Source organism: Strongylocentrotus purpuratus, unplaced genomic scaffold (genome assembly GCF_000002235.5).
Source record: "Strongylocentrotus purpuratus isolate Spur 01 unplaced genomic scaffold, Spur_5.0 spur5_scaffold_3, whole genome shotgun sequence".
In the NCBI taxonomy this organism is placed as follows: domain Eukaryota; kingdom Metazoa; phylum Echinodermata; class Echinoidea; order Camarodonta; family Strongylocentrotidae; genus Strongylocentrotus; species Strongylocentrotus purpuratus.
Genome location: NW_022145609.1, coordinates 28,084,606 through 28,104,910, shown reverse-complemented (window position 1 = coordinate 28,104,910; position 20,305 = coordinate 28,084,606). Strand labels below are relative to the sequence as shown.

The window sequence follows — 20,305 nt, the reverse complement described above, 5'->3', positions numbered from 1 at the left end:
TTTAGCTTGAGGTTAAGGTTGTAAACGAACTTGCGAAGTCAGGACAGAATCCACGTTCCACTCACTTCTTTTTCAAGAATCTGTGACTGTATACTGCATGATATTGGAATGGTGAGAATACTTGTAAACATTTAAATGATGTAATATTTCATGTTAAGCCGTAATATACTGAACAAAAAACAGCTATTTTGGGTAACATCTGAATTGTTTGCCGCGCAAACTTCTGCCCCTCACGGCACGCTGCTGAACGGTTTACTGGCGTACAGTAGAGCCGATAGGCTCCCGTCGTTTCACTGTTACGGCCGCTGGGCGCTAGGCTGTGGCGCCGATTGCCGAGTCGAGTGCATCTACATCTAGATTAGACCGAATTTTCCGTCTCTTTCGTTCGTTAGCCTCTTATTGGGGTAGGGTCGGCTCTCTCTTTAGAGACGGAAACCGTCTATACACATTCCCTTGATAACGCCACGGCCATTTCAGGTCGTAGCGTTTTGCCCCCAAAATCCCCCAAAATGTCATTTTACCTCGTGCATTTTATATTGTAAATTAGGCCTAGGCTATAATAAATCAGTTCCACTTACCAACTTGACTGAAAAAATCAGTTTAATAGTCCCTTTTTAGGAATTTATGGGTCAAGATGGAAATCCATGTTGAAAAAGATTTTCAAAATGGATTTCGAATTTGACCCATAATTTCCTAAAAAGGGACTATTAAACTGATTATTTCAGTCAAGTTGGTAAGTGGAACTGATTTATTATAGCCTAGGCCTAATTTACAATATAAAATGCACGAGGTAAAATGACATTTTGGGGGATTTTGGGGGCAAAACGCTACGACCTGAAATGGCCGTGGCGTTATCAAGGGAATGTGTATAGACGGTTTCCGTCTCTAAAGAGAGAGCCGGCCGACCCTACCCCAATAAGAGGCTAACGAACGAAAGAGACGGAAAATTCGGTCTACATCTAGATTAGACCGAATTTTCCGTCTCTTTCGTTCGTTAGCCTCTTATTGGGGTAGGGTCGGCCGGCTCTCTCTTTAGAGACGGAAACCGTCTATACACATTCCCTTGATAAGGCCACGGCCATTTCAGGTCGTAGCGTTTTGCCCCCAAAATCCCCCAAAATGTCATTTTACCTCGTGCATGTTATATTGTAAATTAGGCCTAGGCTATAATAATTCAGTTCCACTTACCAACTTGACTGAAATAATCCGTTTAATAGTCCCTTTTAAGGAAATTATGGGTCAAAATCGACATCCATGTTGAAAATCTTGCAAGCCGTGTTAAACTCTTGCTGCCGGAGTCATCTAAATCAATCTCATCCCTTCTAGTCTACGCCGAAGGCAAAATGATTATGAAGGAAAAACTGTGATAACGCCATTACGAACGTGTAGATGGCGCACAGTTTTTCCTTCATAATCATTTTGCCTTCGGCGTAGACTAGAACTTAGAAGGGATGAGATTGATTTAGAGGACTCCGGCAGCAAGAGTTTAACACGGCTTGCAAGATTTTCAACATGGATGTCGATTTTGACCCATAATTTCCTTAAAAGGGACCATTAAACGGATTATTTCAGTCAAGTTGGTAAGTGGAACTGAATTATTATAGCCTAGAGTAAAGGAGCCGGTAATCGGCCAGCTCCAGTTTTCGGCTGATTGGTTGGATGCAAGGTAAAATCACTCTAAAATACATCGCATAATAGCATAACACATATCCCACACATACCATACCATGCCAGTGTCACTGAAGAACCACATTTGCAATGGAAAATATATCCTAAAATATCACATTTTAGCGATGTAATCGCCGGTCCCGCTACCCAAATCTGAAAAATCGAGTATCTTAAGCGTGTCTGTAAGAAATATGGGTACCATAAAATGAGCTTTATTTCAAGTATTTTTCAGATTTAGAGCCCGATTTTGTGCTAGTCGCAAGCTCAAAAGTATCTCATCGCATGTATTAAATCAATGCAGCAGCACACCGCGACGCACACACGATATCTCTGTCTAATTCAGATTCCAACTTCCGATCACCGCTGTGCCTGTCTTCGGCCAGGCGAGCACCAGGGAGCTCCGGTGTGGGATACCTGCTCCGCCCGCTTGTGCTGTACATCAGCGCGGAAACGCACGGCGCGCGCGAGCGCTTCCTATTGACTTTGTACATGCGGCCGTAAACTGAAACGCTCGGCCGATAACTGGCTCCAAAACAGTGAAAATTGAAATGAATATTGTCATGGCAATTCGTGATTTTTTTCTGGGATTCTTTTTTTGTTTAAATAATAATAATATTTGCTTCATGATTTGAACAAGAAATGATAATAAATAGGAAGTAAAGAGTCCTAAAAATAGGATTTTGTCTTAAGTGGCCGAAAACGGGCTCCTTTACTCTAGGCCTAATTTACAATATAACATGCACGAGGTAAAATGACATTTTGGGGGATTTTGGGGGCAAAACGCTACGACCTGAAATGGCCGTGGCGTTATCAAGGGAATGTGTATAGACGGTTTCCGTCTCTAAAGAGAGAGCCGGCCGACCCTACCCCAATAAGAGGCTAACGAACGAAAGAGACGGAAAATTCGGTCTACATCTAGATCTAAGCCTAAGGTGATTATTTTGAATAATAACGGCACATGTCAGTTAGCACTTAGCAGTATAGTAGGGGCGCTGAGAATAAGGATCCGATCGTCCGCATAAACAAGGATCGTCTTTGTAAATGCAGACAGAAGTATTTTCGCCCACGATTTCCGATCCGCGCGTTGGCGATGTGAAAAACGGATCCGCGATGATGGTCCTTAGTTGATTGACTTTCACATTATGAACGATAAATCTTCGGGAAGACAGAAAACCCATAAAAGAAGATGGTGAACTGGGGGTATTTCATTACGTGGAATCTGTTTTTTGTATTGCCAGCGCCCGGATCGGGAACCCAATATTAGGGTGTCTTATCACCTTCAGGATCACAACAGATAAAGGTTTGAATCTCGATTTGAAAAAAAAAAAATTGACTTTTTTTGCATGGTCGCGCAATGCACGTAGGCTGCATAGGGATGCGTGTAATCTCTATGTTGTGTGCTAAAATTCTTCCCTTAGAGATTACACGCATCCCTATGCAGCCTACGTGCATTGCGCGACCATGCAAAAAAAGTCAATTTTTTTTTTTCAAATCGAGATTCAAACCTTTATCTGTTGTGATCCTAAAGGTGATAATCAATGAATGAGGTGTCATATGAAAGAGCAGGTGAATTCCAATATTTACAAAGGGGCGTAGCCCCCGAAATTCTAAAAATATCTTGGTCAAAACAGCAATTTAAACATTGTGTCCTGGCTAACTCTGAGGTTTGTCACTTTTGAGATATGACGCCCCGATCGATAAGTAGTCCCAGTCCTAAGGAACAATTCTATGTGATTATATTTTCGCTAGCCCCCAGGGATCACAACTGATAACAGTTTAAAAATACCCTTCTCGCTATTTGGTGGATCAGTTAATTAGGGGGCGTGCGCTCCGCTCAGTCCAACCATGGTTACATCGCGTAACATCTCCGCACACGAACGAAACCCCAAATTCAATTACACATTATAGTGACTGAAATTATGGTTGGCAATTCCCTCGATAAACCCGGAAGTGAATACACGTTATAGTCAATGGCAATATCGCATTGACTACAACATGTATTCACTTCCGGGTTCTACGGCGGGAATTGCCAACCATACTAGTCAATGGCACATATCGCGGAGACAGCGTGGCTCAAGTCGCGCAAGTCGCGCATTGGCTTAGCAACATGCGTACTATATGCATACGCTTGCATATCGCGCGATACAGCTGTTTGTCTGAATTTAGCAAAACAACATCACTCTGCGTGGACGTCTATTTCGTCGATTTTGACCCAATTGATATGAATATACCAGCGTTTTGGAGGGGCTGTAACTTTTGATAGAAACATCGGTGAGACTTGAAATTTGAAATGTATTATTCTGATAACATTTTTTATTCAAATATCAAACAAAAATGGTGAAAAACGATCCTAAATTGAAAATTGAAAAATCGTTCAGACACCCTACCAATATCCACAGAGCGCAGAAGGAAAAAAAAGTCTCTGAAAATGCGGACGAATCTTGTTTTTTAGGACGCGATTTGTCCGTGTTTATGAGGATATCCTCGTTCATGAGGAAGATCCTTATTCTTGCACCAACGCCCCTAGATCCTACTTGTTGGAACAATTTGTGGCCATTTCTTCGGTTTTCATACATCATGATTATGATGATTTTGAAATTGGAATTGGATCAAGCTCGGAATAATTGGATCAAAATTGTACCAGTATGATTTTAGAGTATTATATTTCAAATTAAGTATTTTAATATTTCCATTAGTTTTGTACATGTACAGGAGGTCCATTCCGTTTAGGGTCTGAGCTCTTGCATTGTAGGAGTGAACATCGCTAAATTCAGGAAAAACTCCCTGCATGCCCCCAAGTCCCGGCCCCCCCACTCAGTGTTATTTAGGGTACGCATATGCTCGTACCCTTTTTTTGAAAGCACCCCCTATCTGAGGACTGCCAACATTTCCGAACCCCCCTTTCGCGGGCTTTTCGCGTGCTTTTCCTGCCTTGGAGACCCCCCTAAATCAGGAAAAATGCTCAATGTACCCCCCTAAATTCAGAATAATTTCTCAGGAGTCCAAAGAGATGAGAGAAAAAAAGAAAAACACCCCCTTTTTAAAGAAATCTCCGGGTGAAAAGTCAAATACACCCCTTTTTTTACAATTCTCGGGCCGGACTTTGTCGCACGAAAAGTACCCCTTTACCGGACATTTTGGCAACACGCATGCGGTCATTCCGACCTCTGAGTGGGGGGGCCGGGCCCCAAGTTCACTAAACTAATCACTATTGTCATAAAATACACAAAATATGGCCTAAGATTTCAGATGAAGTTTACTATGATCAATCCATATTCCAACTCTTCATTCATTACATGCTATTAAATGATTTTTCTTCTCTTGATTTCTCTTTGACAGTTGCCTCTATCTCTGCTTAGAACCGCTCAGAACCACCCTATGGTAAGTTTCTTCTCCATGCAATAGACCATTTCCGTAATGTAATCATATTCCATTCACAAATATTTGCTGAGTGCTACGTTTATATAATATTGACTGGCCTTGAGGGGTATATCAGAAATATTGACCAAGCTCAGATCATATTGCCCCGAGTCGAAAGACGAGGGCAATATGGTCTTAGCGCGGTCAATATTTCTGATATCCCCCGAAAGTAAAGCCAGTAAATATTTTTATTGTTATCCAAATCAGACATCTAGAGCAAATACAGACATCCACCATGACAATCTCAAGAACTGAACAAACTTTGTCAAACCAACACTTTGCATCCAGTGCTTGACAAAATTTTTGATACACTACAAACAGTGTGTATTTGGTTTGATTATTACGTCACAATACAGTGCGCGCAAAGTGCGCAGGTCCTCGTACGCATAATATTAATAGATGCGCAATGAAAATGCGAGACCGTGGAAAATACCAAGGTATATTTTCACTCGTCTCTACACGCAAAGTCAATACGCGCAGGGAGACCAAGGAAAATACAAAGAATATACCCCTCAGTTCCCACTGCTAGTGAAAACTAGGGCAATACGGTTTTGTAAATGACCAGCTCAGATGTCTGATACGGGTAATAATACAAATTATTTCATTCACCTGTCACAAATAAATGTGTTTCAATAATCAAAATGCAGATTGCTTATGTTGCCATGTATGACGAACATTATGGCTTGTCCTACATAACAACACGGAAAGTAGGCAATTCGCATTCTGACTATTGAATTACAACTACTTGTAACAGGTGAACGAAATAATTTGTAACGTGGCAGTTAACAAAGATGTATGCATTATAGTTTGATTAAATTATGCAATAAATCTATTTCATGTTCATCTACATGAACAATGACTACGACGATGACGACTACTACTACTACTATTATTGTTATTATTGTTATTAGTGTTGTTGTTATAAATCACAATAATAATAATAATAATAGTGGGTTCTTGTATAGCGCTCATGCCTGTCAGACTTGACACTCCTGGCGCTCCTGATTATTACCCTGGCTTTAGCACGGCTGCCATTACGGCGCTCTAGCATTTCAAGGAATTAATTCCTGCCAGGTACCCATTTACATCACGTGGGTTGAGTGTGGCAAATGCAGATCAATGTCTTGCCAAATGCACAATTGCACTTTATAAGTCACAATTAGGATCTACAATTACAATATTTTCCTTTTCTGCTCCTGCTTCTCTCTAATTATATTGTCTTTAATTTGTCTGTAGCTGGTGGAACTGAAGAACGGGGAGACATACAATGGCCATCTTGTTGCATGTGATAACTGGATGAATATCAATCTCAGAGAAGTCATCTGCACATCAAGGGTGAGAGATCTCCTTTCTATGAACAAACAAACACAAAAACACACACACACACACAAGATACACAAACAAACACTCACAGTATAAACCTATGATAAGTCATTCGTACTGTTATGAGATGTATTATACAGGGCTTGACACTAACTGGGACCCACTAAATAAGAGGCAATAAGATTTCTCCTCATTTCTATCTAAAAAGCCCACTTATATTTGATCGAAATCATTTGCTTGAAATGTTACATCAAATAACCTTTTACATCATATTTGTGTTTATATTGTACTTCTTGTACCTATACCAGTGATTCAGTGAAATTTCGAATTTCCTGATATGGACAATAAATTATATACTTATACTTTTTTACTGTTATGTTTGAAATATGTAATGATATGAGTCTTTTAATTGTACACATGACCACTTCAGCCATTGGGCTGCAACTCATGTTTTTAATAAACCTTGAATTGAATTGAATTGAATTATGCAGGTGTCATTTGTAAGACGCACCTTTTGACCCCCGGGGATGGTGCATCATGGTTGCGTCATGTTCCCCAAAATCGCGACGCACAGTACCGTCATGGCCGCAAAATGTCCGTCACAATACTGACCCATATGTGCGTCATAGTAAGTCACTTTACCACGTTGCGTCATTTGGTGTGTCAATGGGACCGTCACTTTCTCCAAGCAGAAGTGTTTCTCAAATGTGCGTCATTGGCTAGTCATTTTCATGAAATGGTGTGTCATATGTTTGACTCAAATGTGCGTCGATGGAATGTAATGGTGTGTCACTTTCTGTGACGGAAGGTGCGTCATGGTATCAAAATGTACGACTCACATCGGTACAATGACGCACCATTCCCGGGGGTCAAGAGGTGCATCTTACAAATGACAAGTGCATTATACTTATGTTAGCCTGAAAATCTGAAATGTAAACTGAACTTTGTGACCTTTGAACTCAGGACGGTGACCGGTTCTGGAGGATGCCCGAGTGCTACATCAGGGGAAGCACCATCAAATACCTCAGGATACCGGACGAGGTCATAGACATGGTCAAGGAAGAGGTCGTATCCAAAGGTCGCGGCCGTGGAGGTGGAGGTCGCGGAAGGGGTCGTGGTGGTCCAGGTAGAGGAGGTAAGTTTATAACTGCATTTTATTTTTCATGGAATTTTTTTTAATCTTGGTAAAACTCACATCAGTCTAAAAAGACTGCTATTCGTTTGCTGTAAGTGTTTTGTTGTGGATATTTATGGTTTTAGGGTATACTGCTGCTCACTGTGACAGAGTATGCCAGATTTTGTTTATTTTATGAAGATACATGTATATGTATACACTGTTGCCTATTAAGTTGGAATTTTTTTTCTGAACTCTTTTTGTGAAATGATTGTGACAATGTGATTTATTCCTGATCGGTAAAGTTGATACAGTGTATCTTATCAGAACTCTATGGATCTCTCTTAAAGCCCCACTGCCCTACTTGTAGCTGCTTGCTCCCTCTATATAGAAAACTTCCCCAATCGGTGCCTGTTGGTCCCCCATGATCCTCTATTTCTTATGTTATTTGAGAGCTGAATTGATGAGATAGCCACCTGTCAGTGACCTCGCTGTGTGGTCTAATCCCTCCTAGCCACTCTAGTGTTGATAAGCTTTAAGAGTAATTATAGAGATTGATCTATAATATCATGAGAAGATATACATGTAAATTGATCTATCAAGAATAAATCGTACTGTCACAATCATTTCATGAACAAAAGTAAGAAAAGTTTATTCCGGGCTTTATGGGCAACTGTGTAGATGACTCAGGGTGCGTTTAAGCTCAATTTTGAAGGCAGAATGAGCGATTTGAAACGCACATTGTAAACGCTCATCGTAATCGCAGTTCCACGGTGTACTGTTTATGCTCACTTCTCTGGCTCCTCCAGGCAATTCTCGCTGGGTGGCCTCAATTGGCCTTGCAGCTGGATTTGCAAACCTGCACTGATGACTGTGCATGCTACGTAGACCCACTAGAGGTCAGTGCGTTGACCCCATTTAAACGCATTTACAAATTGTAAACGCACCTTTTTGTGAGTTTACGATTGGTGATCATGATCACCGTTTTTCAGTGATTCTACAAGAGTGAGAAAGGACGCAACCGTGTTTTGAACCTTACGCGTAACAGATGCCTGATTCTGGCCAGAAAAAGTTGAGCATAAACATACCCTTAGTTCTGTTCATCACAATGCTGCTCCCACAGCTCATAACCGTCAATGCTTCCATACTCTAAAATAGAATATCTCCCTCTATTGACGAATTGTGGTGCAGACTGCTATTATTGTGTAGTTTGCTTTACAATGCTCATGTCTGTTGGTGGTACTATAATGCATTAAAAATGACATTCATGTGTCTGGCTGTCTCCCTCTCCCCATGGAATATTAGCCAATAACAACTGTTCTTTATTGCCCAGGAAATGAGGGAAAGGGTCGTAAACTATTTACAGGGTATAAAAGGCATCTTTTTTATTTTGTCTGCATCGTAAATCCATAGACAATGATGACAGGAAGAGCTTAGTTATTCATTCACAAGTGACAAGAGATATATAGTGACGGAGGGAAAGAGAAAGTGAGGGGATAATACTTAGTGAGTGAGAGAGAGAGAGAGAGAGAGACATACAGACAGACATACATGTAGAAAGTGAAAGAAATAGAGATAGGGAGGGGAGACAGATAAGAAGAGAGAGAGAGAGAGGAGGTTGGGGGAGAAGGGGAGACAGATAAGAGAGAGTGAAAGATAGAGAAAGGAAAGGAAAATGAACTTTTCTAGTTTGGACATTAAATTTAGTTTACCGTTAGTGGTAAAAATTGGATTTCAATTAGTATTTTTCCAATGTCTTATGTTGGAAATTTTCATGAAAAAGTAGCAAGCTGTTTTCAGCAAAATCGTTAGAAAGAGTCAAAGTGATTTCCAGAGCAGTTTACTTAAATTAGAATGCTGGGATAAAAGAAATATACTCAACCAGCATTATTTAGTTTTAATTCATTACTTTTTAAGACTTTACCAAAACAAGATTGCAGAGACTTTTGAAATATCAACTAGGGCCATTTCACTACCCTTGTCCATGTATGTGCAACCTTCGAAATTATGTAATTCATATTAAATGATAATCTAACTGTGATTTCTGTGCGATAATAGGATGTTGAAATTGTCCTTGAGTTAATTTCCTGGGTCTTTGTGATTGCATCCCAAGTAAATGTCCATAATTACATGTACATGTACCATAGTATGATTTAGAGATTAATAAACCCTATCTCTGTAATGATAGATCTAAATTAGAAACATACATGTACATGTATTCAACTCTTCTGCACTATCCGTCTGCATGCGCTGCGCCCAAAGTGATTTTCAAGGAATCCATCCAAAATCATTGCATCGTTAGATTCAATTCTAGAACGAGTTACAGCACAATGACTCCTTGATGGCTAGATTTATTGCAATCTGATTTTGGACTAATTAGATTTAGAACTCGGTCTGCGTAGTGCGTACAACACCTTCGTAATCCATGTGTTGTCGGACATTACGGTCATGATGTCGAGAACATGTTTGTCTCATGCGTTGCCTCCCCCACCCCCATCAATAATCATTGTTAATACACCATAATTTTGTTTTAATAGTCCATCTGATTAGGAAGTCTGGTGTATGTTCGCTTCGTTGCATCCCCCTCCCCCGCCAATAATCGTTAAAAACCCATCAAGAAACTTACCTGATTACGCAGTCTGGAATAGCTCGGGTGCGTCCCGCCAGTAATCATCAAAAAGTCGTCAGAAATTAGCCAATTATTTTACCAGGAGGAATTAGGGGTCGCTGATGAGGTCACCACCTGGTTTGCCCTTGATTGGGGCTGTTTGATGTCGCCGCTAGAAAGCCTGCTAATGACTTTAAAATGTTACGATTGTCGAAAATGCCATTCCTCTGTGTGTAAAGCTTAATAATGCACCACATATTTGCTCGCAAATTGCCAAGGTACCTCATTAGGAAGAATCAGTACTATTGCATGCGCAGCTTCCGATGGAAACTAGATTTATGGAGAAATGGAGGTAAATTTATAACGAAATGCATGTACCTGTTATTTAGAGGATTCTGAAACATTCTTTATCTTACCATCTCAGTTTATTTTTTCCAAGATTTACTTGTATACTGTACATGAAGATTTCTGTCTGCACATGCTCTCTTTTGTTATCAATTGCACAACATTTTCTGTTCTTCTGTCCTGCCTATTTATTAGGGGACACCCTGTCTATCATTTTAACATAAAAAGTATAGACATTTTCTTCTTTTGTTGTTGTTTATAAGCTCTTGAGTAGAAAATGCATAATTTGGCCCCTAGTCATTCTATGCTTGTTCTCAGCATTGTATATTACAAGGTATTGAACAAGATCTCTGAAACTCAAATATGATGTTCTTGTGTTAATAATAATAATAATAATGTAACTTATATCGCGCCAAATCCACTCTGTGGAGTGCTCAAGGTGCGTGTAAACAGGAAAAAAGATCAAGACTTGAAAAGAAATGTTTTGAGATGAGTTTTGAAAGAATCAGAGGATAAACATTTTTTGATGTCTTCAGGAAGGCCATTCCATAATTTAGGACTAGAGTATGCAAAAGATCTTTCCCCCCACGTTTTGGTAATTTTGGGGGTTACAAGAAAATTGGAAGTGGATGAGCGTAGAGGTCTTGCAGGAGTGTAGTTTTGGATTAGAGAGATAAGGTATTGAGGAGCAGAGCCGTGAACGCAATGAAAGGTGAGCAACAAAATTTTGAAAACAATGCGATCTTTTACTGGGAGCCAGTGTAGCGACTGCAAAACTGGGGAAATGTGGGTACGCTTGGTGGTCAGAGATTGATATTGCTTCCTCTTCAAATGTAATTTCAAATGTAATTTGCATGTCATGTACTAATGGGATTTACATAAAGTTGGTTAGCACCACCACATAAAAAGGGAGTTTACAGATAGCACATGGTACAAATTACCCCAAATATCCACAGATCTTTTACACATGGAGAAGTTCCACTTTGAGCATCTTAGAATAATAACTACCAAAGTCCTAGATGTGCTTCATGAATACCTTTTGTTTGACCTCTTGAAAAGAATACTTCCACCTGCGTATCATAGAATGTACCAGTGGTGCATAAATGAATAATGTTACATAACTTTCATGAGCGCATATCCAGTATTCATCTCTGGGTTTTACCATTTCGGTACAAATGACCTTTATCTGCCCATGCGCAGATTGTATCTGTACATGTAAACTCCCTTTAGTACTACAGTTTCCTCCAGACATGACTTTGACTCCGTATAGAGAGCGAGACGGAGAGAGAGGGGAGGGAGGGAGTGATAGAGAAAGAGAGAGAGAGAGTTGTAATATTGTAAACATCAGGGAGGGGAAGAGTGCATCGATTCATGATCTTTAACGGAGATAGAGTACCGGTATCATTCTAATGTACGTCATCATTCATCATTTTATACTGGGGTTGTAACTGACGCTGTCAGGTTTCTTTCAAATGTCACACTCTATCTTATGTATTGTCTGTGATAAGAGATAACCCAGTTCATATTTCATGAACTAGATTGACACAAACATGTTTATTAGTTCAGAGTTTTCTTAAGCTCTAAATAAATCAGCTTTTCCTCTTCAAATTGGCAACATTTACTTGTATAATTTTCCACCCCCAAAATAATTTGTATTAAATGAAATAGCGGGAATGAAAACTCAACAAGAAATTTGCAAATTTGTACATGAAGATAGTGATTATAAATTTCGCTCTGCGTTGCCAATTTAAAGACTTCAATGATTATTTTCAATTAAATGGCTCTTATTCATGAACAGCGCAATATACATGTACAGCATCAGAAACGGGCCCAAATTTTCCAGTGAGTTTTGCCCTTTCTGCTCGTGTACAAATCTGTAATTCATAGCATTCTGGACCAAAAGATGAAATAAGATGTCACTAAAAGGTGACAATAAACTGCTATTCGATGCTGGATTAGAGATGTTTGTCATGCAACTTAGTGAAGTTATCTACAAGGTAAAGTCCCATAGCTTTGTTTACGTGGCACCTTTGTAGTTTTAAACTAAATGTTTGCATTTTTGCAAAACCTCAAAGTAATCAACCACCATCTACCCGCCATGATTAGCGTTCAACGGGACCTTAATAATAAGTGTTCAAGTTTGTAACTACAAGACTGGAAAAGTATTCATTTTAACCACTTGTACATGTGAGCAAGTTTTCTTTGTGGCAAAATTTATCATTCTCCTTTTTTTCAGAGCCCTTTATATATTCCAGAGCTTTTTAAAATATTTTTTTCCACGGCCCATATTTACATTTTTTCTGCTGTACAGGGAATTAGGTTCTAAGTTAGACTTCTAAGGGTACTGTCAATATTATAAATAGATATTAATATTACATAAAGGCTTGATGCAAGACTGTCATTTTCAGCAGGATACTAGTAGTCAACGAAACAAACATCGGTTGTAATCTTGTACTTAAAGGATGCAATTGCAAAGTATTACAGCATATCTCATAACATGTTTTTCTATAAAAATTAGTTTTCCAAGAAGAAAGATGACAAGGTTTAACAGGGGAAAAGTGAATATCTTTTGACACGCTAATTGATAACCTTGTTCAGAAACCTTTCAAATATGTTTTGGGGGTCATTTAGAATAGATTTGGGCACAATAGAGCCACCGGAGAGGACTTACAAAACCCATGTGACCATGCTAGATAATGTCTTTTTTTCGTAGGTTGGGGGGTCAAATTCCATCATCCATTGATGGCACTATCCGGCCACGACTGTACATCTTTTAAAGTTTAATTCATCATTTGAAATCTAAAGTATTAAACTACAGCTTGGTGTAGATTTTGCATGTACAGGTACTACCTTTTACTCTAGATAGTGAAAACCTAGTATCTTCCCATACCCCTGAAACTATAATAGAGTACTACTACTAGTTATACTCATATTTCATCTTTTAAAGGTAAAGACCAGTTTTGGAAACGACCCCCTCTCAAAAAATGGAATCTCTTATTACCAATCATGTGAAAGAATATGTTTTGACTAATACGTGATGATACCAATTTTGCAGGGAAACCGCCTACTAATTGATATATTTGGTAAATTATTATATCTATTTGGACCTGATAGATATCGTGCACGTGTCGCGTAGTCCCATATACATCTATCTGTGTACAGTGCTTGTAACTTTACCAAGACTGGGCCAAATTTCCTATCAATTTGATGATTCCAGAACCTTGCAGTACACACCAATACTTACAATGTATATACTAACTCTGTGTTAATGTACTGGTACAGTATGAAGTAATGCCTTATGGCTCCAAATAGATGATTTACCCTTTAAAAAAAAAATGTCTTGGTGGGACTGTAGTGCAGGTATTACAATGGCATTTGAATGCATATCTACTATGAATGATTATCTGAAAGTCACTTTGCCAGTGTGATGTAATGACTTTTTCATCTCGTTTGCGATTCTGAGTCTGAGGTGAGAATCCAATACATTTATAATCGAGGGAGTGTATAATTCTATCAAATTACCTTTGTCACTTGGACGATTGATATGTTCATGTTTATTGTGACAATTGTATGCATTTCATGATTTTTGTCATAATCACCACTATATATTCCTGTCGTGCTAGTCGAAAGTAAAATCAACCTTTCATGTCGGCAGATTAACAATTAATCTTGAATACACGTCCTGGTCTTTTTACTACCATCTTCCCTATGTATGTGAAATGAAAGAAAAAGTGTCAATGTGAATATAAGTCTTGTATCATATTCAAAAAATATTGCAAGGAATCTAGTTTGTTATATTGATGATCACAGGAATTGCTATACTGAGACTTTTAATAATCCTGCTTTAAAAATTATCATTGAGTATATATATGATATTTCTTTTTTTAGAAATAAAAAAATCCAAAACAACTTGTCCAAATTTAAAGAAATTGTAGCCTTTTTGCGGAATATCTTAATGAATCACAATAGTGTTAGTCTTAAATCCTCTGAAGATGGATGCTTCATAGTCTACCTTCACTGAGATTCTTACCTTAAGTTATTTAGAGTATTCAACTTGCAAAAGGGATATTTTAAGCTGATATTTAGAATGTAACGTCAGAATCCAAAACTCCAAACATACAGCATAAATCTTTTAAAAAAATAGATTTGCCCCCTTTAAGAATGGCTTTACAGGAGGTGGAACAGTATCTGTGTGGCAGGGACATCGTCCTGTATGGTATGCATGGATGAAATCAGACCTAGCAAGTCATTGATAGAGACGGGGATGAATATCGGAATAACACTTCATCTCTTCATCTCATGTCACTGAAAAAACACGCCACCCTGGTCTCATTTTCCGACCCAGTTATTCTAGAGAAGATAAGAATGTTATGCTTGCTTCTTCTACGTCTACGCGAGAGGGAAAAAAAGTCAGTCAATGATTTTTCTCACATTCCAGTGTTTTGTCGGTATAGCAACTACCGGCAAACAAAATGAAAAATGCATCTCTGGAGTCTGGAGTGTCCTTTCTTTGTTAAAGCCTGCCGAAATTTCACGGATTTTTGCAGTGTAAATGCCGTTCTTGAAACTTTGGTACGATTCCGGAACAATTCGAGGACCCATCACTGTACCTAACCTTAAACCTCACTTTAATCTCAATCGCAAGCCAAGTCTCAATTCTAGAAATTCTTGAATCCCAAGGCTTATCTTCATCAGCTCGAGTTTACCAAATAACCCGCTATTTTCAGACTCTGGGATATCATCTCGAAGCTCTAAATTGCGTCTTCACCAGACCAATATGCTCATCACAAACTAGCTCGGATGGTTGCAAATTAGCCTGCTATTTCCCAAAAAGCAGGATATTTTGGAAACAAGACTAAGATCTGAAAAAATATGAGTTACTTTAATAAACAATGAGAACAGAAAACTGTGATTAATCCATTAAATTTACTCAAGAATTTTGATCAAATATCAGGCATTTTCTGCAGAATCAGGCTAATGACTAGAGTCTTTAGCCATGTGATATTAGCAAATTAAATGAGATGCCTCTGAACACTATCATCTGGAAAATTAAGACAATTTAACCAGTCATTTGCTTATTTTTTCCACTTTCTTTAGTCTTTTGCCTTTCTTTTTTTTTCTTCTACAAGAAGTCATTTGTAGATGTTTAGAATTTTGGGTATCTAGCTGTATATCAAATCAGAAAAATTGTGTATATTATACTATCGGTTATGGTTAAAATATCAATTTGAAGAACAAGCCCTCTTTAACAAAATTAAAGGTAAAGACCAGTTATGGTCATGCGATTGCATTGTGAAAGAAACGTTGTGGAATCGATCAGAAAAGGTTGATCATCTAGCATCTAGCATCTGCAAGGTTCTGGAATCATCAAAATGATAAGAAATTTGGCCCATTCTTCGTAAAGTTACAAGCACTATACACAGAAATATGTATATGGGACTACCCTATATCTCTCACAGACCATGAGAGAAAAAAATTTACCAAATATATGAATTAGTAGGCGGTTTCCCGGCAAATTTTTTATCATTCTGTATTAAACATATTCTTTCACATGATTGGTAATGAGAGCTTCCATTTCATTTTTTGAAATTGGGGCGTTTCCAAAACTGGTCTTTACCTTTAAGTTATAGTTCTACGTACATGTACTTGTAAGCCCTTCATGTAATTCTGCCCAAAATGAATTGGAACACGATATCATACAATTTTCATACTCTGCCATTTCTTGACTGTTATGTCCATATTGTGCCTTGGGGGACACTATCCTGTGCGACAGCAAGGTTTAATGGTATATCCTAGCTAAGACCCGTATTTTACAGCTTGCCCGCCTCCTCTCGTCTGCGTTAAGTCCGCGAGGGCAGCAGTCAGGATGTAATCCCATCATTCTCCATTGTTTTATCTGGGCATGCCGATGTCAAGCTCGGGACTGGTGTCAGATGTACATGCTGGTATGCAACCGCGAGGATGTGATGCGTTAGGATAAGAGGGATGGAGAGGGAGAGATGAGAGAAAGAGAGGGATGGAGAGAGAGAGAGAGAGAGAGAGAGATGAGAGAAAGATAGAGAGAGAGAGATAGAGAGAGAGAGAGAGATGAGAGAAAGAGAGGGTACTGGAGGGAGAGAGAGAGAGAGAGAGAAAGAGAGGGTATTGGAGGGAGAGGGAGAGAAGTGGGAAAGGAAGAATCTTTTTCTCCACAGGATAGAAAAGGAAGGGAGAAGAGAAGGAAAGAGTAAAGGGAGAGAGATAGGGGGAGGGATGGAGAAAGTTTTTTTAGGATGAAAAGAGGGAGAAAAAGAGAGAAGAGGTAGGAATAAAGAACAGAGTCAGAGAGGGAGAGAGAGATTTATCCTTTTTTTTTAACGAGAGAGGGAGGGTGTTTTGTTAGAATATAAAGAGAAAGATAATAAAGAGAAAGAGGGGGAGAGGAAAGAACAGAGAGTCAGGAGGCATTTGCAACGATAAATAGAGAGAAGGGAAGAGGGAGGATAAAGGAAGAAACAAGAGAAGGTGAGAGAGGGGGTTAGTATCTATGCTGGGTGAGGACTTGCATGCACGAATGTGATTATGATGAATGCGATACAGAAGTGATACCGAGTATAATGTTCAAAATAAATGCTTAAAGGTACTACAGTAAAACAGGGTCAGTATGGACAATGGGGAGAACCGGACAAAAATGGAAATCCAAAATTTCTGAATCATTCTTGCTGAAAAGAAAGAAAAATTTAGCTTGGTTCCCATTCATCTAATTTTATAGTTTATAACTTTTTTGTTTTTAAAAATTCTTTCCAGCATCTCAAGAGAGGTTTTGTTTTTACTTGAAAACATTTAAAAAAAGAACTTTTAATGAAAAACAACTAATGAGAGAAAATGTAAATGCAGGTTAAAAAAATGATTGATTCCACATCTACATTGTATATTGTAACAGTAAGATATATATATCAAGTCTTGAGTAAGTCTTTGAGTGCTCTTGGGAATAATATGCAAGAAAATGGATGGAAAACACTTGCAAATATATTGTTTACTAGGAATTATTTCTTCTTGGAAAAGCCATTACTTTTGCAAATGGGAATACTTGAAAAGTCACACTTCTATGCTATAAATTTATTTAGTTAGACATAATATATGGCAGAATTTCTGCAGAAATCTTTTGTTATTATTCACTGTACAGAAAAAACACTCTTGATATTTGTAGTTTGATTGAAAGCTGAGTGAAAGTAGAAGGAGCGTCGATTTTATGAAGAGTGCTTATAAATATAAATCCATTGGCTAGCTTGTCACTTATTCTGCATCATTAACTTGCATCCTTTGATTTTGATAGAGCTTTGACAATTTCAAGTGCTAATTGGATCCCTTGAGAGTCAACAATTTCTCTTCGAAAAAGGCTGGATTCGAAGCAAGTTTGATTTGCGTCATTGTATTGCATTCTAAACAAATATTTGATAATTTGAGTGGAAAGGACATTTTCATTTCAGTTTGTGATTATTATTAATTTTATTTTTTTGAGCATTAGATTTGTTTTTGATGTGGGACTTGAACACCAATGAACAACATTATGAACAGAAACACTTCACTGACATGAATTCTTGCATGGATATAGACATATTTTAGAGGGGGCAGATTGAGGCTGAGGGAGACACAAAAAGAAGAATAATGAGAAGAAGAAAGACAGAGAAACAGACAGATAGATTGAGAAAGCTTTAGGAGATAGGAAAAGGCAGAGAAGGAAAAGAAGAAGGAGAAGAAGAAAAAGAAGAAGTAGGAGGTGGAGGAGAAGAAGGAGTAGAATAAAAAGAAGGGGAATTGGAGAGAGAGAAAAAAAAGAGATGCAAACTTAGGGCGCGTTCATGCTTGATTTTGACGGCCAGAATCAGGCATCTATTACGCTTTTAGTTTAAAACACGATTGCGTTCATGCTCACTTTTGTAGAATCACCGAAAAAACGGCGATCACAATCGCCGATCGTAAACTCACAAAAAGATGCGTTTACAATTTGTAAACGCGTTTAAATGGGGTCATCGCACTGACCTCTAGTGGGTCTACGTAGCATGCACAGTGAAGGTTTGCGAATCCAGCTGGAAGACCAATTAAGGCCACACACTGAGAATTGCCTCGATGAGCCAGAGAAGTAAGCATGAACAGTACACCGTGGAACTGCGATCACGATGAGCATTTACGATGAGCGTTTCAGATCGCTCATCCTACCTTCAAAATCAAGCATGAACGGGGTCTTAGAGAGGCAGATAGGAGAGAAGAGAACATACATGTACAGAGATAGGAAAAAAAGAGAAAGAGAGATGGAGGGGGTAGAGTCCGTAGAATTATACATTTAAAGGAGGAGGGGGGACAAGAGATAATATGGAATGAATAGAGAAAGAGACAAAAAGAGAATGAAATGGTTTTTGAAAGGTTTCTTACAAGGCCTAGATGTAAATTATCATTAATCAAGTAGAGATTGATACACGTAGCCTTCTTAAAGGCAACCAGTCACTTAAAGATTTTGTGCTTTGTATGTTAGGGGATCTATGCCAGTATGCCACTATACTACAGGTTTGTTTAACAATATTAGCTTTTAACATTTCTACTATAATGAGATATTTGCAAGTTTAAGTTCATTCTCAATAGTAGTAGTAGTAGAAGTAGTAGTAGTAGCGGTGCGGCAGTGGCGCCAGCGGCAGCAGCAGCATTATTATTAATAACATATTTCTATTTTTGTTTAGGTGATTGGTACTCTTTAATTTGGCAAGCAAAAGTGTCAGTTATACCTAAGATTACAGAGTGAATGAAGCTGGATAAACCGTACTCAAAGTCAATTTGTCAAATAACACACAGTGCTTTATTCTTTCTATTCTGTGCCTCTTTTGTATTTCGAGGTGGTCTGTAAATACTTTAAGTATGTTATCAGGTACAGCATTCATGACAATAATAATTCTCTGTCGAAGGCTCTTCTTCATTTGTATCTGTCTAGAATTAGTGGTTGAAAAATACCTTTTTTTGTCCCTATGAAAGATTAATCTGTCCCTATGAAAGATTAATCTGTTTTCTTTTTCATGACTTTTGACATTCCTGCACTGTATTTTTGGAATCGGTGTAAAGTTTTTCCCTGGATAAGCTATGCAAACCTTCCCCCACCGGAAAAATAGCTGGATATTTTGCCAAATAGTGGGATATTTTGCAAACTATCCCAAGATATCTTGGGATGACAATCCCGACCAAATATCCCACTAATTGCAACTTTGGGCTGATGAAGATGCAAATTAGCTGGATAGTTTGCAATCGGGATAGTTCAAATAGCGGGATATATAGCGAGCTTGTGAAGACAGGCCTCTAGGATATATGACAATGCCACAGCTCATATTTTTGTCAATATTTTCCCATAATGCATCACATGAAATTAACTTTTGTACAAGCAGTGATGTGAGTGCGCACATCAACTTGAAATTATGTAGGGCTGAAAAGCACGAAGAGAGCCTCTGATTGTTATGTATCAAGGAAAAAATGTGCCCCTCCCCTACACCCCCCCCCCCCCCCCAGGAAATGTGTTCCTGAAAAGTCAAAAATGGAAGATACAGTAATATCTGAAAATGCTGCATACCGGTACATGAAACCATGCTGAATTTTGGAAGTGGGTGAGATTCCCAAAGTTTCATAATCATGCAACAAAATGAGTTGAATCCTAAACATGGTTTCTAAAGTTGGAACAATTTTTAAGATATCTTGCCATGAAGATGGCCAAAAAATATTGTGAATGTTTCAAGTTTAACCAGTACTAATGGTTGCTAATTGCATTTAATGATCCTCAGCATTTTTTCCCGGATTATTATGAACACCAG

The 20,305-nt window shown here is 38.5% G+C and overlaps 1 protein-coding gene across 1 annotated transcript in view; it reads left to right on the top strand.

Moving 5' to 3' along the window:
• Window positions 1-20,305, top strand: part of LOC105446682 (U6 snRNA-associated Sm-like protein LSm4) — a 31,250-nt gene continuing 10,945 nt past the window's right edge. The window contains exons 1-4 of the mRNA XM_030996435.1: window positions 1-111; window positions 5,008-5,049; window positions 6,325-6,423; window positions 7,375-7,546. Coding sequence (XP_030852295.1) covers window positions 109-111; window positions 5,008-5,049; window positions 6,325-6,423; window positions 7,375-7,546 — 316 coding nt within the window. The 5' untranslated portion in view covers window positions 1-108. The remainder of the gene's footprint in view (window positions 112-5,007; window positions 5,050-6,324; window positions 6,424-7,374; window positions 7,547-20,305) is intronic.